This window comes from Erinaceus europaeus, chromosome 10, assembly GCF_950295315.1.
Source record: "Erinaceus europaeus chromosome 10, mEriEur2.1, whole genome shotgun sequence".
NCBI classification, from domain to species: Eukaryota; Metazoa; Chordata; class Mammalia; order Eulipotyphla; family Erinaceidae; genus Erinaceus; species Erinaceus europaeus.
In genome coordinates, this window is record NC_080171.1 from 18758315 (window position 1) to 18780907 (window position 22593).

At 50.4% G+C, this 22593-nt stretch overlaps 1 protein-coding gene across 1 annotated transcript in view; it reads right to left on the reverse strand.

The window, feature by feature from the left end:
- Positions 1-22593, reverse strand: part of DNAI1 (dynein axonemal intermediate chain 1) — a 31505-nt gene that overhangs the window by 7271 nt on the left and 1641 nt on the right. Inside the window, exons 2-7 of the mRNA XM_060198991.1 lie at positions 18675-18792; positions 18393-18436; positions 8698-8945; positions 1426-1515; positions 1171-1258; positions 529-608 (exon numbers count right to left, since the gene is read on the reverse strand). Of these exons, the coding sequence (XP_060054974.1) occupies positions 529-608; positions 1171-1258; positions 1426-1515; positions 8698-8945; positions 18393-18436; positions 18675-18792 (668 nt within the window). The remainder of the gene's footprint in view (positions 1-528; positions 609-1170; positions 1259-1425; positions 1516-8697; positions 8946-18392; positions 18437-18674; positions 18793-22593) is intronic.

Genomic DNA, 22593 nt, shown 5'->3' on the forward strand with positions numbered 1-22593 from the left:
ATGAGGGTTCAGAAGGATGTTCACCTACTAACTCTGAGATATTGCAAAAAACAAAAACACCCAAACAAACAAACAAAAACTGACCAAACTGCCAGCTTGCTGGCTGGGATGCACTCAATATTCAGAGCTAGATTTGTCACCTCACCTTCAAAGCTCAAGTCAAGTTTAAATCATCTCTAGGAAGTCTTCCCAGAATGTTTCAACTCCTCCAGCACTCCCCCTACCCCTACTTCTACCTCTTCCTCTCCTGGGAAGGGCTGGGGAGTGGGGACCCGGAGGGACCGAGGGACAGATGCTGGGCAGGGTTAAAAGTGCACTCTGGATTCCTTTTCCCTCTTCTGCTTTCAGGTCCCTCTTCTACTCCCCAAGCAAGTTCAGAAAGGCATTTTCTCTGCCCCCCCCCCCCTCCAGAGCATCTGAGTGCTGGCATCTGCCAGAGGAGAGTCTGTGGAAAACTGTCAGCCTTGGGGGTGCCCAGGTCTAAGCAACCCCGGAAGAGCTGGAACAGGGTCTGTGCTGCCTCCTCACCTTGTAGATTTTCCCCTCCTCTGTGCCCACTAGGAACATATAGTCGATCTCTTTGTGGAAGTCAAAGGCAGTGCCACAGCCTTGGGAAGAAGAGGGAGCAGTCTTAGTGGGTTCTGGCAGGGAGGATCCCAACAGCTGCCCCTACCAGGCCAGCCGCCTGGACAGCCAGAGCTGGGGCCCCAGTGCAGGCTGCGGCTGGCCCACCCCGGCAAACAGAAACCAGCCTTCTGGCCTGCTGCTTGTCCCAGGCAGTTGGGACTCTGCAAACGGCCAGGACTTCTGCAGACAGGAATGGGGCCTGGGTAAACAAGGCAGGGATTGAGTTAAACAGGGTCAGGGTCAGGGTAAACAGGGACAGGGTCTGCAAACAGGGACATGGTCTGTGCAAACAGGGATAAAGTCTGCATAAACAGGGTAGGGATTGAGTAAACAGGGAGGGGATCTGGGTAAACAGGGGCCTGATCTGCATAAACAAGGTGGATCTGCATAGCAGCACCTGATCTGCATAAACAGGGCTGTGAACAAGGTGGGGGAGGGTCTGCCGGCTGCCCAGGGCCAGGCTTTCCTGTCACCTCCTGTCCTGGTTCTGGTGCAAGGAGAGGAGGGAGTGCTCGGGAAGGCAGGGTGGGCTGGGGCGCCTACCCACTGTATGCAGCTGTAGCCCCTCCAGGCCTTCTGAGGAGCTGCCCTCCACCTTCAGCTTGATGACATCTGTGTGAACTAGCTCACTCTGCAGGCACACAAGGAGGGGGTGGGTGAAGGGACTGGATCAGGAGGGTTGGGGGGGGAGTTCTTTTGCCATTTGGGTCCCCCTGTTCCCTCCCACCCATCCATCCATCCACCCACCCACCCACTCATCCATCCATCCCTGCACGGCCCTTTCTGGGAAACAGGTACCTTCACAAGCGTCCAAGACACAATCCTGCCATCAGATGACACGGAGAAGAAATTCAGGTTATGGTCCATGTCATCCTTTTGCCATTTGACCTGCAATGCCACAAACTGCGAACTCTGGGACACTGGTAGGGTGTTGAGTGGGAAATATGGGGGAGGGGGAAGAAGGGGGGACAGGCAGTGGCACACGTGGTTAAGTGCGTACATTACAGTGCACAAAGCCCCAGGTTCAAGCCCCTGGTCACTACATGCAGGGGGGTGGAGCCTCATGAGTGGTGAAACAGGGCTGCAGGTGTCTCTCTGTCTCTTTCCCTCTCTCTCTCCTCCTCCCCTCTCAGTTTCTCTCTAACTAATAATAAACAAACAAACAAAAGAACTGTGATCTAAGCATAAGAACCCCTCGGAAGCTAGTTTCAGGGAGCCTGTTCCCCAGAGACCCAACAGTAGCCCTCTTCTCCCTTCCTTTCTTCCTAGCATCTGTCTCTCCCTGACCTTCCTGGGGCAATGATGCCAGGGTGGGCTCAGCAGCAGAGGGGCCTGATTCTTGCCTGGAATGGGTTTAGGCAGGAGGACATACCTCTGGGTCCAGCCTCCCTACACAGACATAGAAAGGACAGGGACTATCAATCAGCTTGCTCATTTGTAAAGTTGGGACCTTACTGGCACAGGTTATTGGAAGGAATAAATGAGAACGTGGAGCACTGTGTATGTTAAGCATTCAGTTAAGTGTGGGATTCTGCAGAGGCCTTTTCCCTGCCTTCCCTGCCTGCCCCGCCCCACCTTCTTGGCCAGGCCTGGCCTTTCAGGCAGCCTCTCCTCTGTTCCCACCTTCACCTCACCACTAGCTCCTGCTCCTGGAATCTTGTTCTAGAATCTCTGATTTGAGCTGCCTTTCTCCATCTGCAAATTGAGGTTAATAATTCTGCCCCACCCATCTTTTTGGGTCTGGAAGCAAACATATGGGAAAGTGTTTTGGAGACAGAGCTGTTGTCCTGCGAAGATGACACGCTTGAGGCTCAAGTTTCTGCTGCCAGATGTGGAGGCCTGGCTGAGCCATGTCCCAGAGAGCTGGGGCAGGGCTGGGTGCCCAGAGCTTTCTGTCTGTCCTCTGTCTCCCTCCAGACCTCCTGGGCTGGGGACCACCGTCCCATCCCCCTGTCACAAGTAGAGGCCCTGTGAGAGTGGACAGGAGCCCAGTGCTTCTGCTTATTGTAATTACTGTCACCATGGCTGTTGAGGCCTGGGGGGTGGTGCAGGATCGGGGGGGGGGGGGGGGGGAGCTAGGGGGCTGGGGGAGAGGAAGCTGTCCTCCTGACCCACCCAGCCCCAGGCCTGCTGAGCAGGACAGCAGGAGTCCTGCCTGGTTGAGACAGCCAGCTCTTTTGTGTTTTCGTTGGGGGGCCTGAACACCACAGAACCTGTGAGGCACAAGCCAGAGCTGGCTCTGACACGGAGACCACTTCCCCTCTGTGTAAAGGTAGCCCCTTTAAAGAGGGCAGGGGATGGGGGTGTCAAAGGCCAGGCTGTAAGAGGCACGAGGGAGCTGCAAAGGGAAGTGTTTAATGAGCAGCCGCCAGCTTGCATGGAAGTTGTATTTCACACCCCACTTAACAGTCTGATGCCCGATGGAGGCGGGGCGGTGGGTGTGTTTGCAAGTGGGTGTGTGTGTGCGTGTGCATGTGTGTGTATGTGTGCAAGTCACACACGTGCTCCTGGGGTAGAGGTGGGAGATGAGGAAAGCTGGTGGGGTGATAAGTGGGGATTAAGAATATGAACGAGTGCACACACAACAAGCAGGTGGTAAAGAGATAAACTTGTACAACCGATCCTTTATCTTCTGCTTTGTCTGACAAGGGCTGACCTGCTTGATTCCAGTCTCTTCATATTCTTCCTGCTCCTGTTCCTCGTGTAGCGCACGCGCGCGCGCACACACACACACACACACACACACACACACACACACACACACACACACACTTGTTGGTTATAGCTTCACAGTAGGGCCACCCCCAGGGGAAGCAGCCTATGACAGGAGATGGAAACCTAGTCCCCTTTGTCCACAGCATTCTCTCCCCACCTCCAAGACCTGGATGACTTCCTAACCTGAACCTTGCCTGAACCTGACATGTGAGATACAAAACACCCTCTCTGATCTCCCTTCAAGACCCAGTGCCTTGGGGTCGGGTGGTGGTGCACCTGGTTGAGCGCACATGTTACAGTGAGCAAGGTCCCGGGTTCAAACCCCTGGTCCCCACCTACAGGGGGAAAGCTTTGAGACTGGTGAAGCAGTGTTGCAGGTGTCTGTCTCTCTCCCTATCACCCCCTCACCTCTTGATGTCTGGCTGTCTCTAGCCAGTAAATAAAGATAATTAAAAAAAAATACTAGACTTGTTTTTTTTAAAGGCACTATTTCTTTAAGAAGGACCCAGACACAGATGTCTAGGACCTAGATATATTTCAAGGCTCATATAGCCCACTCTTTTCCTCTGGCTTCTTCTTCTTTTTTTGTCTCCAGGGTTATTGCTGGGGCTTGGTGCCTACACTACGAATCCACTGCTCCTGTGGCCATTTTATGTATTTATTTATTTTTGATAGGACAGAGAGAAATTGAGAGGGCAGGGGAAGATAGAAGAGAGAGACAGAGAGACACCTGCAGACCTGCTTCACCACTTGTGAAGTGAACCCCCCTCCCTGCAGGTGGGGAGTCAGGATCCTTGCACTTCATACTATGTGCCCAGCCCCCTCCCTCTGGCTTCTTGTATTAACTTTATTATTTTATATTTGAAAACTTTGCCTTATTTATTTATTTATTTATTTATTTATTTATAGAAGCAGAGAGCTTCTTTCAATGTCGTGGGGGGACCAGGCTTGAAATCTGGGTCAGTCACATGACAAAGCAGCACACTATCCAAGTGAGCTATTTTTCTGGCTCTCTTATATTAACTCCTGGTCACACCCACTCCTCTTCTGCCATCTCCCACTCCTGTGGCTACCTTAATCAGAGTCCCGGGCAGCATTTCCAAGTCTTTCCTCTCCCTTATATCTGAACAATCATCTCTTTCTACTGATTCCACTGTTTGATCACCTCTGGACCCTATGTTCTTGTTTCTCTCCTTACTGCCCTACCCTGAGCCCAGACCCCAAGATTCCTAGGGCTGTAGCCATACTTACCTTTACTACACAAGCACAGCTGTGTTCCTTCACTGCTGGGGTTTTCAGTGGAGGGGGACTTCAGGAGGCAATAGGAATGTTAACAGGGGACTCTCAGGTAAGCGGAACCCTGACCCCACCAGAGCAGTTCTAGACTCATTATTTTAACATCTCAGGTACTTTCACTTGAAACCACTGGCTTACGAAGTTGGAGCTTTTGGCTTGCTAGAGAAGGCCTGACAAGGGTACCATTGCTTCTCTCGGCTCTTGCTGCATCCCTGCCTGTCACAGCATGGCCATAACTGAGACTGTGCTGTTCTCCAGCAAGTCACTCCGCTGGATGGCTCACGGCATGGCATGCCTCTATCTGTTACCATCTCTCCCCTCAGAATTTACTCTCAGGTGCTACTTCCTCTAAGAAGGCCTCCCTGACTCTCCCGCTTGTCATCCTAAATAATCAGGGTGCCCCTCCTCAGTGTCCCTTGGAGCCATTTTAGGCACTTAGCATCCTGGCTTGCACTGCTCAGCTGAGGATGTGGTTAAATCTCCATCGAGAACTCCAGAGACCAAACCCTTCAGCATCCCGGGTTCCCAGAGGGATGGACAGAATGGACTGATAAATTAAGAATGGGCAAGGGGATGAAAGGAGTAGGAAGAGTACATGAGTGAGAGATAGCAGGCCCCTCCCACACCGCTGGCTATGGCACCGCCCGCCAGGTCAAGAACAATGGGTCTTCATATTTTCAAAGGCAGCATGTTGTTCCTAGCAGCATGGTGGGTGAGCAGAGGACCACCTGCTTCTGGAGGGGTTCTGGTCTGCCTGGAACCTGCTCAGTGCAAAGGAACAGTGTGTCTTCTGAACACCCATTTCTTTCCCCAACCTGCTCGTTGATTTAGATAATCCCAGTCTGGGGAGATAACACAATGGCTATGTGAGTCTTTCATGCCAGGGCTAGGGAGGTAAAGCAGGAGACTGTTAAGCATGAGAGCCTGAATTTAGTGCCTGGTATTGCATGTGTCTGAGTCATGTTCTCTGCTGCTGCTGCTACTGCTACTACTACTACTACTACTACTACTACTAAAGAAATGGATCTTTGGGTAGGGGAGATAGCATAATGGTTATACAAACTGACTCTCATGCCTGAGGCTTCCAGATCCCAGGTTCAATCCCCCACACCACTATAAGCCAGAGCTGAGCAGTGCTCTGGCAAAAAAAAAAAAAAAAAAAAGAAATAGATCTTTAAAAGATAAATAAGGGGAGTCGGGCAGTAGCACAGCAGGTTAAGCACATATGGCACCAAGCACAAGACCGGCGTAAGGATCCCAGTCCGAGCCCCCAGCTCCCCACCTGCAGGGGAGTCGCTTCACAGGCGGTGAAGCAGGTCTGAAGGTGTCTGTCTTTCTCTCCCCCTCTTTGTCTTCCCCTCCTCTCTCCATTTCTCTCTGTCCTATCTAACAACGACAACATCAATAACAACAATAATAACTACAACAACAATAAAAAAGCCAATGAAAGGGAAAATAAATAAATATAAAAATTTTTTAAAAGATAAATAAGTGGGGGGGGGTCAGGTGGTGGCACACTTATTAAGTGCACATAGTATGAAGTGTAAGGACCCACACAAGAATCCTAGTTCGAGCCCCCGGTTCCCCATGTGCAGAGGAGTCACTTCACAAGTGGTGAAGTAGGTGTCTATCTTTCTCTCTCCCTCTTTATCTTTTCCTCTCTCAATTTTTCTGTCCTATCCAATTAAATGGGAAAAAATGGCCATAGGAGCAGTGGATTCATATTGCCAGCACCGAGCCCCAAGGGTAACCCTGGAGACAAGCAGACAAACAAACAAATAAATAAAGGGCCAGATGGTGGTGCACCTGGTTGAGCACACAAGTCACAATGCTCAAGGTTCGAGCCCCCAGTCCCCACCTACAGGGGAAAACTTTGCGAGTGGTGAAGCAGTGTTGCAGGTGTCTCTCTCCCTCTCTCTCACCCTCTTCCCTCTTGATTTCTGGTTGTTTCTATCCAATAAGTAAAGATAAAAAAAAAACAGAATGTCATACATTTAAAAATAAATAAATAAGCAAAACAGAAAAGAAAAAGACTTTCCTGCTCATGACTGTGAGGCCCTAAATTCAGTCTCCAGCACCACCATAAACCAGCAAGTGCTCCAGTTTAGTGGGGTGGGGATAGGGGTGGGGGTGGGGGCGGGGGTGGGGGTAAGGGTGGGGGCAGGAAATGATTTAAAGAACCCAGCAGAACCGTGGGGGGTGGGAGGTAGAGTGACTGGCCTTGACCCTTTCTTTTCCTTTTCCTTTTCTTCTTCTTTTTTTCCCCCCTCTCTGAGTGCTCATGTCAACCAGAGCTGCTCTTGCTTAGCCCTCGGCTACCTGAGAGCAGGAGCAGTGCTGGTGCTCGCTCAGTCTGATCTTTTCTTTTGTAATGTGGTTCCAGGAAAAAGCCCAGCGCCTTATGCAATTATGAGGCCACTGAGCAGACACTCAACCTAAGTTTTTCATTCTTTTTTTCTTTTTTTAAAAATATTTATTTATTTATTTTCTCTTTTGTTGCCTTTATTGTATTTTATTGTTGTTGTAGTTATTATTGTTGTTGTCATTGTTAGATAGGACAGAGAGAAATGGAGAGAGGAGGGGAAGACAGAGAGGGAGAGAGAAAGATAGACACCTGCAGACCTGCTTCACCACCTGTGAGGAGACTCCCCTGCAGGCGGGGAGCAGGGGGCTGGAACCGGGATCCTTATGCTGGTCCTTGTGCTTTGAGCCACGTGCGTTTAACCCACTGCGCTACTGCCTGACTCCCAAGTTTTTCATTCTTTAATTTTTGGAGAGAAACAGAAAGAGGGAGACAGTGAGAGAAGAGACTTTGGCATCACTCCCACCATCCATGAAGCTCCCCACTGTCCTTTATAGTGTTCTCTGGCGTTCTGACCCAGGGCCTCGTGAAGAGGAAGACATGCACTCTGCTGGGTGAGTTATCTCCTGGCCTCCACTCTGACCTTTCTTTCTCTCCCTGGGCACTAAAGCCTCCATGGACATCTTCCCCATGCCTGAAGGTGATGAGCTGGGGGTAGGCTTCTCAGAGGAGAGAACTCCTGAGGTATCCAGCTCTGGGCCTGCTTTAGTGGGGAGTGTGTGTGTGTGTGTGTGTGTGTGTGTGTGTTGCAGGGGTGTTTAGTGGGAGGGGCTGCTTCCCTGGGCTCTGCTCTGGGTACAGGTTGAAGCTGACCGGGCATGATGTACCCTGCTTCTGCACTGTCTGGGAGCTCAGAGCTGGTGCCCAGCAGGCTCCCACATACACAGGTCCAGGAAGGTCAGGGGTGCACAACCAGCCTGCAGACTTTATCAGGGTGGGAAGGAGGGGCAGAAAAAGTTGAGGATACAGTCCCAGATGTGACAGACCTTAGGCAGCTTGAGGCAGAAATCTACCCCTGATTGCTCCCAGACCTACCTATAGGGAGTACAGCCTTGGAGCAGGGAAGAACACGGGGAGGTGGGGAGCTGCAAAGCTACAGCCTAGATGCCCTCCAGGAGGGCCCATGCCCAGCAAGGAAGGACCACTGTGAGGCCCACTCCCAGTGCAAGAAGAAGGGAAACACGAAAGTGAGGGGGGGGGAACTCTAGTCCTGATGTCCAGGTAATGGTACTATTCTCTGCCTGTCCAGAGAAAAGGGAGGTGACCACGAAGGCTCAGGGGCAGACATCACTTGCCATATCCAACAGCCTCACACAGAGGGCGAACGGCTGATGGCACCCACACTTGCGTGTTCCCCAGATAGATCTAGCCTAGTAGTAGAGAGAAGTCCCTGTAGGGAGCTGAGGAAACCCATAGATGGGGAACTGGGGTCCTTGACATACTCAGTAAAAATCTAGTGGGCCCTCAGGCTTCCTGAGAGCCCCTTAGCAGAAAGGGTCCTCCTGAGGGGAGCTTGAGGTGCAGACCCGCTGACCTCCTACTCCTCTCTGCCCCTTTTGGCAGCCAACTTCTTGTCCTCTGAGCTGCCATCCATGATCCTGACCCCCTTGTCCATGGGCCTGTCCCCCCACCCCCCCACGGCCCCTCTGCCAGTGGCTCTCAGGTCCACACGCTGCTCACACACAACCATGGCTGACCTGCCAAACCGGGTCCGTGTGCTTGCCGGACTTGGCGGAGCTGCGGAAGGCGGGCTGGGCCTGGGGCTTCTTGAGGTTGTACACGGCCACGTTGCCGTCATAGTGGCCCACCACGACCAGGTAGGGATAGTCCACGTGCATGTCGAGACACATGATGCCGCTGTCGCTGCTGAAGATGTACTCAGGGAAGCTGGGGTTCTTCATGCTGTAGAGCAGCAGCATGCCTCGGCTTTGCTTCATGAAGTCATCTGCTTCCGGGAAAAGGGGGTGCTGAGGCTGCAGGGTCCGGCCACCCAGCTGGACAAGCCCCCTGAGCCTCCCCCACCAGGCAGACGAGCCCTGCCCACTGCTGCCTCTGCTGGGCAGCAGGAGGTTCCTCCCCAGGCTTCATCTTCATCTTTCCTCTTTGTGCAAAGGAATCCTGCAGAGGTGAGCAGACTTTACTGAGGACTCGGCTGTCTCCTTCTCCCCAGGGCATGCGGAGTGGGGGCAACTCCAATGGCTGCTGACTGGAGCAATTTCCTAAGAGAGGGCATGAGTGTACAGTCCAGGGCAGGTGGCTGTCCTTACTATTTAAAAATGCTTACTATGATTCAATAGTTTTTTCATTGACTGCCTCTAGGGTTATCTCTGGGGCTCAGTGCCTACATGGCAGGGCCACTGTTCCTGGGAGCCATTTTTTTCTTTTTTTTTTCTTTCTTTCATTAAAAAAGTAGCTAATAGGACAGAGAGAAACTGAGAGTGACAGGGAGGGAGAGAGGGGGAGAGAAAGAGAGACACCTGCAGCACTGCTTTTCTGCTTGCAAAGCAGAAAAGACTGCAGGTGGCGACTGGAGGCTTGAACTTGGGTCCTTGTTGTGTGGTAATGTATGTGCTCAACCAGGTGTGTGACTGCCTGGAACTTAATAACTTTTTTAAAGACTTTTTTTGATTTCATATGAGACAGTTTCCACATGAGAAAGGAGGAGAGAGGCTCCACCCCAGTGTCTATAGTGCCCGGAATCAAATCGGGAGGCATGCGCTCTACCAGGTGAGCTCTGATTGTCCTTAGATGTCTGGATGATGTCTCTGTGCCCTCACCACCATCCCGGAAGCTAAGGACAGGAGTTTTGTTTGGACTAACACGAGTCTCAAATGAACTATCTGTGGGCTCTGGCCACACCCTCTCCAGTGTAGCCTGAGCCCCAGCTCTAGGTCTGCCCCAAGATCAAGAAGCTCCAGCCAGCCAGGCTTCCACAAGACCCATTGTGCCATCTCCCTGTCCTGGGCACAGCTTTCCATGGGTGCCTCCTACTCTTTCATTCTCTGCACAGTTGGCACCCATCCTGAAAATGCGGTCATTGGGGAGCATACAATGCTGGCATTCAAGCCCAGCTCTCCTGCTACCAGTCCACCCTTGTCTGACTCAGAAGAGCCAGAGCTGCCCTGTGAAGATGATGGTGGTTACTGGAGAAGTGGGGGGGAGGGGGCGGGCGGGTGGGTAGGTAGAGAGGTCTCTTGTGTAATGGTACTGGACCTTTGATGGTGGGTGTGGTGAGTGGTATACATACATACACACACACATCAAACTGGTATGAAACTATACTCCTAAAAGCTTATAACATAAAAAATAAAGAAAGAAAAGCTTATAACATTATAAACTAGTGCCTAATTAATCAATAAAAAATAAGGACTAGACTTGGAGAGGTCAAAGTCCAGACTGGCCTCTAACTCAGGAGCACTATGCTGAAGCAGCCTTTTAGCTGAGAAGGGCCCCCTCTCCCCCACCCCCTTTGGGTGCTGCCTCCTTTGCCCTGGCAGCAACAGGCCTGGGCTCTACTAAAGAGGCCTGTCCTGGGGTGCTGAGCCCATCGGTGGGAAGGGTAAGGAGGCAGTTCTAATTTGACTGGCTTTACTAAGTCATCTTCTCCCTTCTTTTTAAAAAGAAACTTAGATGGTTTTAAAAATATTATTTTAGATACAGTGAGAGAGAAAGTGCAGGGCATTGCTCATCTCTGTCATATGGTGGTGCTGGGGATTGAACTGGGTGGGGTCTCTAGGACGTCAGGCATGCAAACCTGATGTCCTTCCACTGTACTATCTCCCTGGTCCTATCCTTTAATTCTTTCTTTTTCTCTTTCTGTGGGAACCTCTCCCATGGCCACTTTCAAGGGAGGCTACATGTCTGAGGAGAGGTCACCGTGAGGTGGGAAGTGCTAGGGTTCAGTCATCCAGAAAGGAAAATCAGGGAGGCTTCCAAACTCTGTGGAGTCAAGCCAGGTCCCTGTGTCTAGTGCCATCTTAGAGCCATAACTGGCCTGACGGTGGGGAGGGGTGCAGGGAGTACTCTACCCGTGGGTCCCCAAGGCTGATTCCTGAAGGGAAAGACCTGCAGCCAGCAGGGGTGTCTTCCCCTTCCAGACCGCAGAGGACTTGAACAGAGCAGTGTGACAGCCACTCTTCCTTCACTATGCAAATTCTGAGTACCTGATCTGGAGACCAGCAGGACCATTCCAGGGAGCAAAGCACTGCACTCGACTTGTGGGCTTACCCACAGCAGTCCTTAGCATAATGAGACAGCCAGTCCTATACCTGGGATCCCCTCAGGTCCAAGGTTTGCAGCACCTTGGGCTCTGGGCCCTGAGGCACTCAGCCCTGAATCCCTACAAACTAGTTGGTTACCCAAAGCAGATATGGGCAGATACGGGAGCACCTACCTTACCTTCCACTGTCTGGGGCCAAAGAAAGAATTTCAGGTTCCTGTAGGCTACGGGGCTTCAGTAAAAGGAGAAAGGGAGAGAGGGAGAAAAGAAAGATGTTGATGGGAAGGAGGGAGGGAGAAAGGCAGGGATACTGCCTGTAAGCCTGCCCCCTTCTCTACTGAGGGCCCTTCCCCTCTCCAGGCAGCCTTCCAGACCATGCAGCAGGTAGGACTGTCTCCTCTGTGGGTGGCCTTCTTTGAGGACTTCCTTTCTCTATACCCCAGTATGGTGGTCTTGTCCTTAGCTGCCAAAGGGTAGAGTGATCATAGCCTGGCTTGGCCCAGCAGAACTGCTCTCTCTGCTTAATATTATCTGACCTTTCCCCCATCCCTGCTCCCAACTCTGTCAGTCAGTGAGCTCCATGATCTGGGGGAAGGGTGGGGAGGAGAATCAACTGTCCACTAGAGCTGGGCCAGTCGTCAGAAAGCCATGGGTTCAGGGGAGGGGTACTTTAATGCCGCCATAGGCTGTCGGGAGAGCTCCCTCTGTGAGCTGGCAGCCACCAGTGCATGTGTGTGTGTGTGTGGGGGGGGGGGGCAGGGTGTTTGCCCCAGAGTTTTATCCCTACCCTGCAAGCAACTGTTCTAGTACCTGGGGGGGGGGGGGGAGGGTCATGCTGGAGAGATCTGGTTTTCCAAAGAACTCTGGGCCCCTGCTCAGGAGTCACGGAGGGCAAGACAAGTAGAGAGCATACAGGGGGCGCCAGGCCAGGTCAGTGGTCAGGGAAAAGTTGATGCCAATCTGCAGAGACGAGGATCTCAGCCAGTCTCAGACAGCAGGCCTCCTGCTCGCTTGCTGCGGCATCCCCAGATGAGGCCAGACCAGGACCGACTCCAAGGCAGCAGCTGCTTAATGACTCCCTTATTAAGTCATGCAAGAGGCACTTGGAGGGGGAGGCTGGTAGACAGAGCAGTGCCCCCTCCCCCCAGATGTTCGTGTCCTAATCTCCAGAACCCATAAAAACGTTACTTGCTAGGGTAAAATGGATTTTGAAGATGTGATTAAGTTAAAGACTATGAGCTGGAGAGATTAACCTGGATTATCTGGATGGACCCAGTGTAATCACAGGGGCTCTTGCAAGGGGAAGAGGAAGGCAGGAGAGTCAGAGGAGATACAATAACAAGAGTGGATGTTGGGAGGTGGTGAGATTGTGAGCCGGGGGGGGGGGGGGGGGGCACAAGCCATGGAGTGTGGGTAGCTTCTAAAAGCTGGAAAAGGCCAGGAAGTGGATGGCTCCCCAGAACCTCCAAAGGAAGGAGGCCCTCTGGCACCTGACGTTTAGTCAACAAGATAATTATAGATTTCTGACCCCAAGAACCATAAAGCAATACATATCTGTTAGGGTGGGGAGACAGCTCACACTGTAGAGCGCACACTTTACCGTGTGTAAGGACTCGGGATTGAGCCTCAGCCATCACGTGGGAGCAGCATGTAGAGGGAAAGCTCCACTGGGTAGAGTGTGCTGTGGTGTCTCTCCTCATTTCTCTCTCTCCCTCCCTGTCATTTACCTTCTGTCTGAGAGACAGGAAAAAAAAAGAAAGCAAAAAGAAATTAATTTGTGTTGTCTTAGTTATGTTTGCGGTGCCTTGTGACAACAGCAATGGGAAACCATTATCGTAGGCATTCAGGGAACGCTCTGCTTTTAGGAAACAGAACCATGAAGTCCAGTGCCTAGCGCCATTGAAGTGGTTTGGGAGCTGCCTCTTGAGAGACCACAGAGTGTGTGGTGTTTCTTCCCCCTCTTCTTCTGTCTCTCTCTAAACTAAAAGGGGGGGGGGTCAGGCGGTAGCGCAGCAGGTTAAGATCAGGTGGCACAAAGCATAAGGTCCGGCTAAGGATCCTGGTTCCTGCCTCCGGCTCCCCACTTGCAGGGGAGTCGCTTCACAAGCAGTGAAGCAGGTCTGCAGGGGTCTGTCTGTCTCTCTCCCTTTCTGTCTCCTCTTTTCTCTCCATTTCTCTCTGTCCTACCCAACGACAATAACATCAATGGCAAAAATAACGATAAGGTCAACAACAAGGGCAACAAAATGGGAAAAAAATGGACTCCGGGAGCAGTGGATTCATGGTGCAGGCACCAAGTCCCAGCAATAACCCTGGAGGAAAAAAAAATAGCTAAAAAGAATGGGGTCCATAAAAGAGCTCACCTGGATAGTGTGACTGTTTCTTCATGCGACAAACCCAGTCCCCACCACAATGAAAGGAAGCTTTGGTTCTGTAGTTTCTTTCTCTCTCTCTCTCTCTTGCTCTCTGAAAAAAAGTCAACCTGAAGTAGTGAAGCACCAGTGACAAAACTAAACTAAAGTAAAATGGAATAGTAAAAAATAAGAGAATGGGAGTCAGGCGTTAGTGTACATGGCGCAAAGCGCAAGGACCAGTGTAAGGATCCCAGTTCAAGCTCCCGGCTCCCCACCTGCAGGGGAGTCGCTTCACAGGCGGTGAAGCAGGTCTGCAGGTGTCTATCTTTCTCTCCCCGTCTTTGTCTTCCCCTCCTCTCTCCATTTCTCTCTGTCCTATCCAACAACGATGACAACAATAATAACTACAACAATAAAAAAGAACAAGGGCAATAAAAGGGAATAAATAAATGAATAGATAAACAAATAAATAATAAGAGAGAACAGTCTGGGAGGTGGCATAGTGGGTAGAGCACTGGACTCTCAAGCATGAGGTCCTGAGTTCAGTCCCCAGCAGCACATGTACCAGAGTGATGTTTGGTTCTTTTTATTTCTCCTCTTATCTTTCTCATTAATCAATAAATAAAATCTTTTTAAAAAAATACAAAAGAGACAGAGAGGGAGCAGGGAGGATGCAGTGACCCCCCAGCTCTTCTGACATAAGGTAATCTCACCACTTGAGGAATAGGAACAGAAGTGTCTCTTGGGTTAGGATTTTCACAGTCTGCGAAGGCAGAGAGAGGGTCAGCCCAACCTGCTTCAATAAAGGACACCAGTGCCAGAGGGCAGCTAGCCTCCAGCACAGCGCACAGGCCATGGTACCAGGATGGGCAGAACTTTCTCAAGCGCTCCTATTCAACCAGGACTCATATTTAAACAGTGTGGGAAATAAGAGCAAGGCCTTGGAGACAGACTACATCAAGCGGGACGCTTAATTTGATTTAGGGAAAACGAGGCAAACATTTGAGAACCTAAATAACTAACCAGTAATTAAACTAACAGCGGGAATGCCCTTGCACTACAACCCGGCGAGCACAGTGGCCTTTATGGACTATATTTACAAAGAGACCTGACAACATAATTAGTCCTGTAAATTCTATGCAGCCTGCAGCCGGAGAGTGATGGATTTTGTATGTGGAGGATGAGCAGGGAGAAATGAGGTGGATGAATTTCCATTTTCAGTAAATGAAATTAACACTGCTTAATTAGTGAAGCCAACAAATAAATGATCAGGCAAGATTTAAGTCCCTACAAGTGTCTCTTTGGCTTGGACAGGCTCAGAGATGGGCCAGCAAGTGGTGGCGGGACAGAGTGGGAGAGGGTTCAGTGCTGGGCTCAGGGCCTGCCTTTGGCCCCGTCTGAGCATCCTCTCCCCAAAGGGGGGCTGGGCTGAGGGACAGCTGGTTTCCCTGTCCTTCCAAGATGTGGCCCACTGGGAAGTGTCTTCCCATCTTCTATGTGACAGCCAGTCAGGACCACACAGAGTGTCTGGGATCTGTTCCACCAGCCTTGCCTGACAGGTCCTGTGGCGTCTCTACTTCCCTGCTATGAACTGGCTAATGGGCTGGAAAAGACTCCTTCAGCATGGCAGGCTGACATCGTGGCATCCCCCCCCACTTCATCCAAAGTCAGCTCTTCCAGGATGAGCGCTTCTCACCCACCAACCTTCTTGCACCCTCTGATTGCCTCTTTCCTCACCCTGCTGGCAATACACTGAGTCTGGCCCTCAGCAACACCCTAGTTCTTCCCTGTGCCACCACCTAGTAACCAGCAGTCATGAAATAGGCTGGGGGCGGGTGGTGTTGGTTTGCTTCTCTGCTGCGGGGGAAGCAACTGCCTGGGCCCATCCCTTGTCCTCACTGCTCCTGGCCTGACTCTGGTCAACCTGCTTTATTTCTAAAATAAGGGACATGTCCAATCCTCCCTAGGGCACCCGCTCACCCCTGCCTACATCTTATTTGGCTGGGTCATAGGAAAAAATATCTGGTAATGCCAGGCAAAAGGAGGCCTGGGTAGAGCCTATAAGGTCCAATCCTAACACAAACCCAAATCCTTGAACCAGTGCCAGCCTGCATGAGGGGATGATGGTGGGAGGTTGGCACTAGGGGCCTCCAAGCACTGTGTGACAATGACTCTGTGACAATGATTCTGTACAGTAACTAGGGTGCCTTCTGCTTGCTTCTGCATCACCCTCTTTCCTCTAGGGAGGAAGCTGGGTACTCAAGAACAGAAGACTCCTAGAGACAACCTCTGGTATGAATTTAGGGTCCCTTCCATGCCTAGGGCAATGCCAAGATACGCAAGGCTCTGCAGAGCAGAGGATCCTCTGCTAACTCCTCAACAGCTCCCAGGCCAGAGACAGTAACAGTGAAGGCCATGCCCACCCTTGGACCCTGCTCTCAGTGATTCTCTTCTTCTAGCCCCGAGGTCCCTGTTCTCTGCTCAGACCTGAGGATCCTCAGGATAGCAGGAGAAAGAACCACAAATCACCTGTGACTGTCCTTCACTCTAGGGTGGCCCTGGAACTCACAGGGCATGTCTGCTATTCTCTCCAGTCTGCCTCACAACAGCCCCAAGGACCAGAAGTTGCCAGAGTCTCCTTGGTGTTTTGGTTTTCTTTTAATTTTTTTATTATTTATTTTCCCTTTTGTTGCCCTTGTTGTTTATTATTGTTGTAGTTGTTGTTGTTGTTGTTGGATAGGACAGAGAGAAATGGAGAGCGGAGGGGAAGATGGGGAGAGAAAGAGAGACACCTGCAGACCTGCTTCACTGCTTGTAAAGCGACTCCCCTGCAGGTGGGGAGCCGGGGCTTGAACCGAGAACCTTACGTCAGTCCTTACGCATTGTGCCAACTGTGCTTAACCCGCTGGGCTACCACCCAACTCCCTTCTTGTAATTTTTTAGTATCTTTATTTATAGGATAGATACAGCCAGAAATTGAGAGGAAGGTTAGATATAGAAGGAGAGAAGGAGTAAACACCTGCAGCACTACTTCACCACTTATGAAGCTTTCCCCTTGAAGGTGGGGACTGGGGGCTTGAACCCAGGTTCTTGTCCATTATAACATGTGTGCTCCACCAGGTGCTCTGCCACCTGGCGCTCAGACTCTCCCTGTCACCATAGAGGAAACCAGCTGGGCTGGAGAGGCTTCTGGTCCCAGGTCACACCCCCAGGAAGCAAGCTTCCTGCCAAAAGGTCTATAGATGACCGCGGCATCTCCCAAGACATGTGGATCAGCAAAGGGTGAAGAGACTCTTCCTGGTTAAGTACCTGCCCAGTGGAGACTGTGGGGCTTGTTGCGGGGAACTCTGCTGGGACTGAGCTAGTCTACTCTGCAGCTCTGGGCTGAGGTTGCCCACCTCCACCTGACCTCAGTCAGCAACCTCCTTCTGGTGGGAAGAGGAGACTAGAACTGAAGTCATTGCTTTTCTCACCTAATGGGAAGCAACTGCACCCTGCCCCCTCCACTGTAGTCCTGGGCAGAGAGCTTGAGCTAAGAACCTTCGCAGAGAGGGGGTCCACACCCACTCCGGAGAGGGCCTGCCCACCCCCAGGCTTGGTTCCAGACCCAGTAGCTGCAACCGAGGGGGAGGAATGTGCTAGTTCCCTGCCAGCGGGGGAGGGCGCTTCCCGCTTGGCAGCAGCCCACCTCGGGAGTGGGGACATAAAGCGGGCATTTAGGGCATCCTCAAAGGCGCCAGGATCACGGGACTGGGAGCAGCTCCAAGGTGCCCTCCCTGAGAAGAATTACAAACACCAACTGCTCTTCGCCTCCTCCCTCCCACCGCCCCACCCCAGTCCAAGAGTGGGCGGGGCGAAGGGCTGAGGGGCAGAGACCCGGAGCCAGCCAGCAGCAGCCTGGAACCTGGAAAAGTTTTCTGTTAGCAGAAGCTGCTCCTCCCAGCCAGAGAACAAGCAGCTAATGCAGCTAATGCGAAGTGTGGGGCCCTCTCCTGTTAGAAAATGGAACGTCCAGGCTTGCTGGAGGCAGGGGCTTCTGCAGGCACCAAGAACACAAAGGGGAAAGAAAGTCAACTGCCACACAGCTACCACAATGCTGTCTCTACTTCGTGTGTGTGTTTGCGTGTTTGTCTGGTAGGACAAACAAGAACACACGGGCAACAGTGGTCTCCCAGGGTCCAGCCACTGAAGGAGAACATGAAGCACTTGCCCCGCCCCTGCTGCTCTGGGGCTGGGTCAGGTGCACGGCCTTCCCTCTTCCTCCACCATCCTGTCCCTCTCCAGGTCTGGTCCAGTCTTCCTTCCCATGCTTCTCAAGCCCACTTTTCCAGACACCTCCACAGTCATAGATGAGGTCCTGCCATCTCTCCTTGAGAGACCCCATCAGTGTCCTATTGTTCTCTCAGCCTGACTTCACCTTTTCCCAATGATGTATCCTTGCCCTTTTCAAATTTCTTCAGTGGTTTTCTCTCTAAGGCCTGCCCTTAGGAGAAGACCCAAGCTTCTTGGAATGGCTTACCAAGCCCCTTGGGGCCTGATCCTGGCCAGTGCCCATGACAGCTTCATTTTTTCTGCTATATGTCTTGCAAATCTAGCCCCATGATTTCCCCCACTCTTGGCTTATTTTGGCATGTTCCTTTGCCCAGAACTAATCTCCAGTGACATTATGATCACCCCCCCCCCTTTAGGTTCAGAGCCCCCTGAGGGCAGTGCCTGTAGCCTGGCCATTTGCAACTTTCACACCTGGTGGGGAACACAGAGTAGGCACTTAGCGTTTGCTGGCTCAGTGAGCAAGAGAATGAATAGCCAGGTTACTTACAGGAGCCATGTCCCACTGCAAACAGATCATTGTACTTTGGATTCCTGCAAAAGAAATATGAATGGACACTAGTACCTAACCACAATGCAGTATGTCTACAGCTCAGCTTACATGCTTGGGGTCACTCCACAATCTTATAAGAAATCCAGCCCCATTTTTCTATAAGCTAAGTAAGCTAAGTAGCAGTGCTCTACTGAGGACTTGGCACCGAGCGGTGCTGGGAGTTTGGGGGTGGTGGTGGTGTGGGCCAGGAGTCAGGTTTCCTGCAATGTCTGTACTCACCAGCAGAGGGCGGTGACCGCCAGGCGCTTGGCTTTGTCATTTTGGAACTTCCAGAGTGGCAGCAGGGTCCCCTCCTGGTCCCGGAACTCATCAGCAGCATCCTCATAGTATTTAAAATCTTAAACACACACAGGTTAAGTCAACCTTGGGACAGCCACTTATTGGCAAATCCAGGCCTACTGCCTACTGTCTATCTCCCTGGATAAAACAATGATCTCTTTGTGTTTCAGAGAAGGAATAATAAAAATCACCACCTCAAAGACCTGTTGTGAGGCTTAATGGAATTAATATATGCCAAGTGCTTAGAAAAATACCTGGCATACAGTATATGCTCTCTCTCTCTCTCTCTCTCTCTCTCTCTTTCTCCCTTACTTCTGCCATTGATGTTGGAGGTAAATCACAATAAAGTGACCACAGCTACATGGATAAATCCTGACTTGGCCATTTTAAATATTTTTTAATTTTATTCTAATGAGATATACAGAGAGACATCAGAGCAGTGCTCAGCTCTGGCTTATGGTGGTGCTGGGGATTGAACCTGGGACCTCAGAGCCTCAGATAATGATTATGCTATGTCCCCAGCCCAGATTTGCCCATTCTCATAACCACTGTCAGGTCTATTATTGCAGAGTTGCTTGTATTGCTCCATGAACTCAACTTCATCTCCTGCTCTGAACCCTTTGCCTGTTCCTTTCACTTGTCTAGACCTAGGTAATTCTTATTTATTTATTTATTTATTTATTTTGGACACTGACATAGAGAAATTGAGATGGAAAGGGAGAGAGAGAGACCTGAACTACTTTCATCCCTGGTGAAGACTTTCCCTTGTAGGTAAGTAAAGGGGGCTTGAACCCAGGTCCTTGTGTATGGTAACATGTAAGCTGTCTCAGGTTCAACCCCCCGCACCACCTATAAGCCAGAGCTGGGCGGTGCTCTGCTTAATAATAAATAAATAAATAATAACAGTTCACAGGGATCTTGGTTCAAGCTCTTAATCCCCACCTGCAGTGGGGAAGCTTCAGGAATAGTGAAGCAGTGTTGTAGGTCTATCTCCCTCGACCTAGGATACACAAGAATTACCTAAGTAATTCTTGACAGATCTTTTCCCCTACCATCTCTCATAATTCCCCTCTGGTCATTTTTTTTTTTTACTTTTTTATTATCTTTATTTATTTACCGAATAGAGACAGCCAGAAATCAAGAAGGAAGAGGGGGGTAGAGAGGAAGAGAGACAGAGAGACACCTGCCACACTGCTTCACCACTTGCAAAGCTTTCCCCTTGCAGATGGGGACTATAGGCTCGGACCTGAGTCCTTGTACATTGCAACACGTGTGCTCAACCAGGTGCACCACCACCCAGGCCCCTGGTCATCTTTTTTAATCCATTCATTTCTCTGCAGATCCATAGCCACTGCCCAGGTTCAGGCCTCAAAGAGTCATTACCTGAATTGTTCCAATAGGCTCCTATCTGATTTTCTTAACTCCTTTTGCAGTCCATGTTCCACAGAGCAACCAGAGTGAAACTAGGCCACACAACACCCTTCCCCCAACCCCCCCAGAGCTGCAAGCCCCTCAGTGACTCCCCCTGCACAGACTTCAGGTCTCTACTTTGATGCCATTTCCAAGCAGCTGTTCATACACTGTCTATGTCAACTAGTGGCAGCATTTCCTTAGGCAGGTCCGTGTCTACACTCTCCTGTCCCTCTGCTGTCCCAGAAAACTATTCACTACGGATCAGAAACCAACTCCTCTCCTCCAAGAGGCTTTCACTTCCTTGTTCAGCAGGCTTCCTTTCATCCTTGTTTCAGCCCTGCCTCTCCTCCACTGAAACATCTGTCACAGAGTTGCAGCTACTTATCCTTTTGCTTCTCTCCCTCATCAGACAGTTCCTAGAGAGCAGGCAGCACATTCCAGTCATTTCTGAACCTGCAGCGCCTAGCACAGGGTCAGCCACAGAGCAGACACCCAGTGACTGTTCAAAGAATGCCATAAAATAAATCAACACAAGCAAAAATCATTCGGTCCTCTCTGCAGTCCAGGATGACCCATTAGAAAATGAATTCTCTCATTCAACCTGCTCAATGATATGTCCAGGGATGGTCCCACCTTCCTCACGATGCCCCACACCTTGAGGTTGTGAGGTTACATTCAAACCTCAAAGATGTCTCAGTACAAAAGAAGAGGTTTGGGTGGTCAGAGAGACGTGAGCCTGGACCATATCAGAGATCCCCGGGTTTCCACTATCTCTGAAAATACTTCATTTCACAGAGGAGATTAATTGGTAGCACTTCTCTCTTTTCTTTCACTCCTCCTTCATGATTACACTTTCCCAAAGGGAAAAGAGTATGCAATTAAAAAAAAAATCAAAGTTCAATGCATTTTTATGTGACCGTGTTCTTATAAATGAAAGAGGTTCACCAAGGCCAATTCCTCCACGATTATTAATCATGTTTGCAGCCCTTTGGAAGCCTGGTTGCAGAGGCTGGATTTCAGGAAGCCAAGCTGTGTGAGTGACAAATTCATTCATGGCTGCTGTGTACTTTGACAGCTTTGAATAGCACTCAAGGTCGTTTTCCAGCCTGAATGATAACAAGGGGACTTGTTTAGGCTGCTGGTCTTGGCAGCCCTGGTTTCCATGTCCCATGGGTGAGCAATGAGCATCAAGTCACCAAGAAGAGCCCTAGGCTGTCAGCAGAACAGACCAGGCAACAGCAAAGAGCTGCCAACTCTGGGGAGGCAGCTGCTCCAAATAAATGCACAACCTCTTAGGGAAATACAAGTCACTTGGGAACGTGCTGTTCATGACATGGGAAGGATTCTGTGTTTGCCTGGCTCTGTCAAAGACACCAGGATTTCCCAGGCTCCCAGGATCTAAGCATTTCTGAATCAATTTCTTTCTTCACCTCATTGCTAATTAATCATCAGCGTAGACCTATTGAATGTCTCTTTCAGTTCAGTGGATCTGCAGCCTCACGTTGAAGTGTTTCAGACGTGAAGCCAAGAGGACCTGCATTTGAATCCTGATTCCATCAGTCAACACCTCACGCCGCTAGCTGTAGTTTTCAGTTTTCTCCTTCCTTTCTCCTTTTCTTCCTTCCTTTCTTCCTTCTTTCTTTTTTTTAAACATCTTTTCTTTTTTTTAAAATATTTATTTTTTATTTATTTATTCCCTTTTGTTGCCCTTGTTGTTTTATTGTTGTAGTTATTATTGTTGTTGTCGTTGTTGGATACGACAGAGAGAAATGGAGAGAGGAGGGGAAGACAGAGAGGAGGAGAGAAAGACAGACACCTGCAGACCTGCTTCACCGCCTGTGAAGCGACTCCCCTGCAGGTGGGGAGCCGGGGTTCGAACCGGGATCCTTATGCCGGTCCTTGTGCTTTGCGCCACCTGCGCTTAACCCGCTGCGCCACCGCCCGACTCCCACATCTTTTCTTTTATTATTTATTCCTTTTTTTTGTTGCCCTTTTTTTATTGTTGTAGTTATTATTGATGTCATTATTGTTGGATTGGACAGAGAGAAATGGAGAGAGGAGGGGAAGACAAAGATAGGGAGAGAAAGATAGACACCTGCAGACCTGCTTCACTGCTTGTGAAGTTACTCCCCTGCAGGTGGGGAGCCGGGGCTCGAACCAGGATCCTTATGCTGTCCCTTGTGCTTAACGCCACGTGTGCTTAACCCACTTGACTCCCCTTTCCTTTCTTTTTTTATATTTATTTATTTTAAATGATTTTCTTTATTTTATTATTATTATTTTAATATTTTATTTATTTATGAGAAAGATAGGAGGAGAAAGAACCAGACATCACTCTGGCACATGTGCTGCCGGGGTTCGAACTCAGGACCTCATGCTTACGAGTCCAAAGCTTTACCACTGTGCCACCTCCCAGACCACTCTTTATTTTATTATTATTTATGTA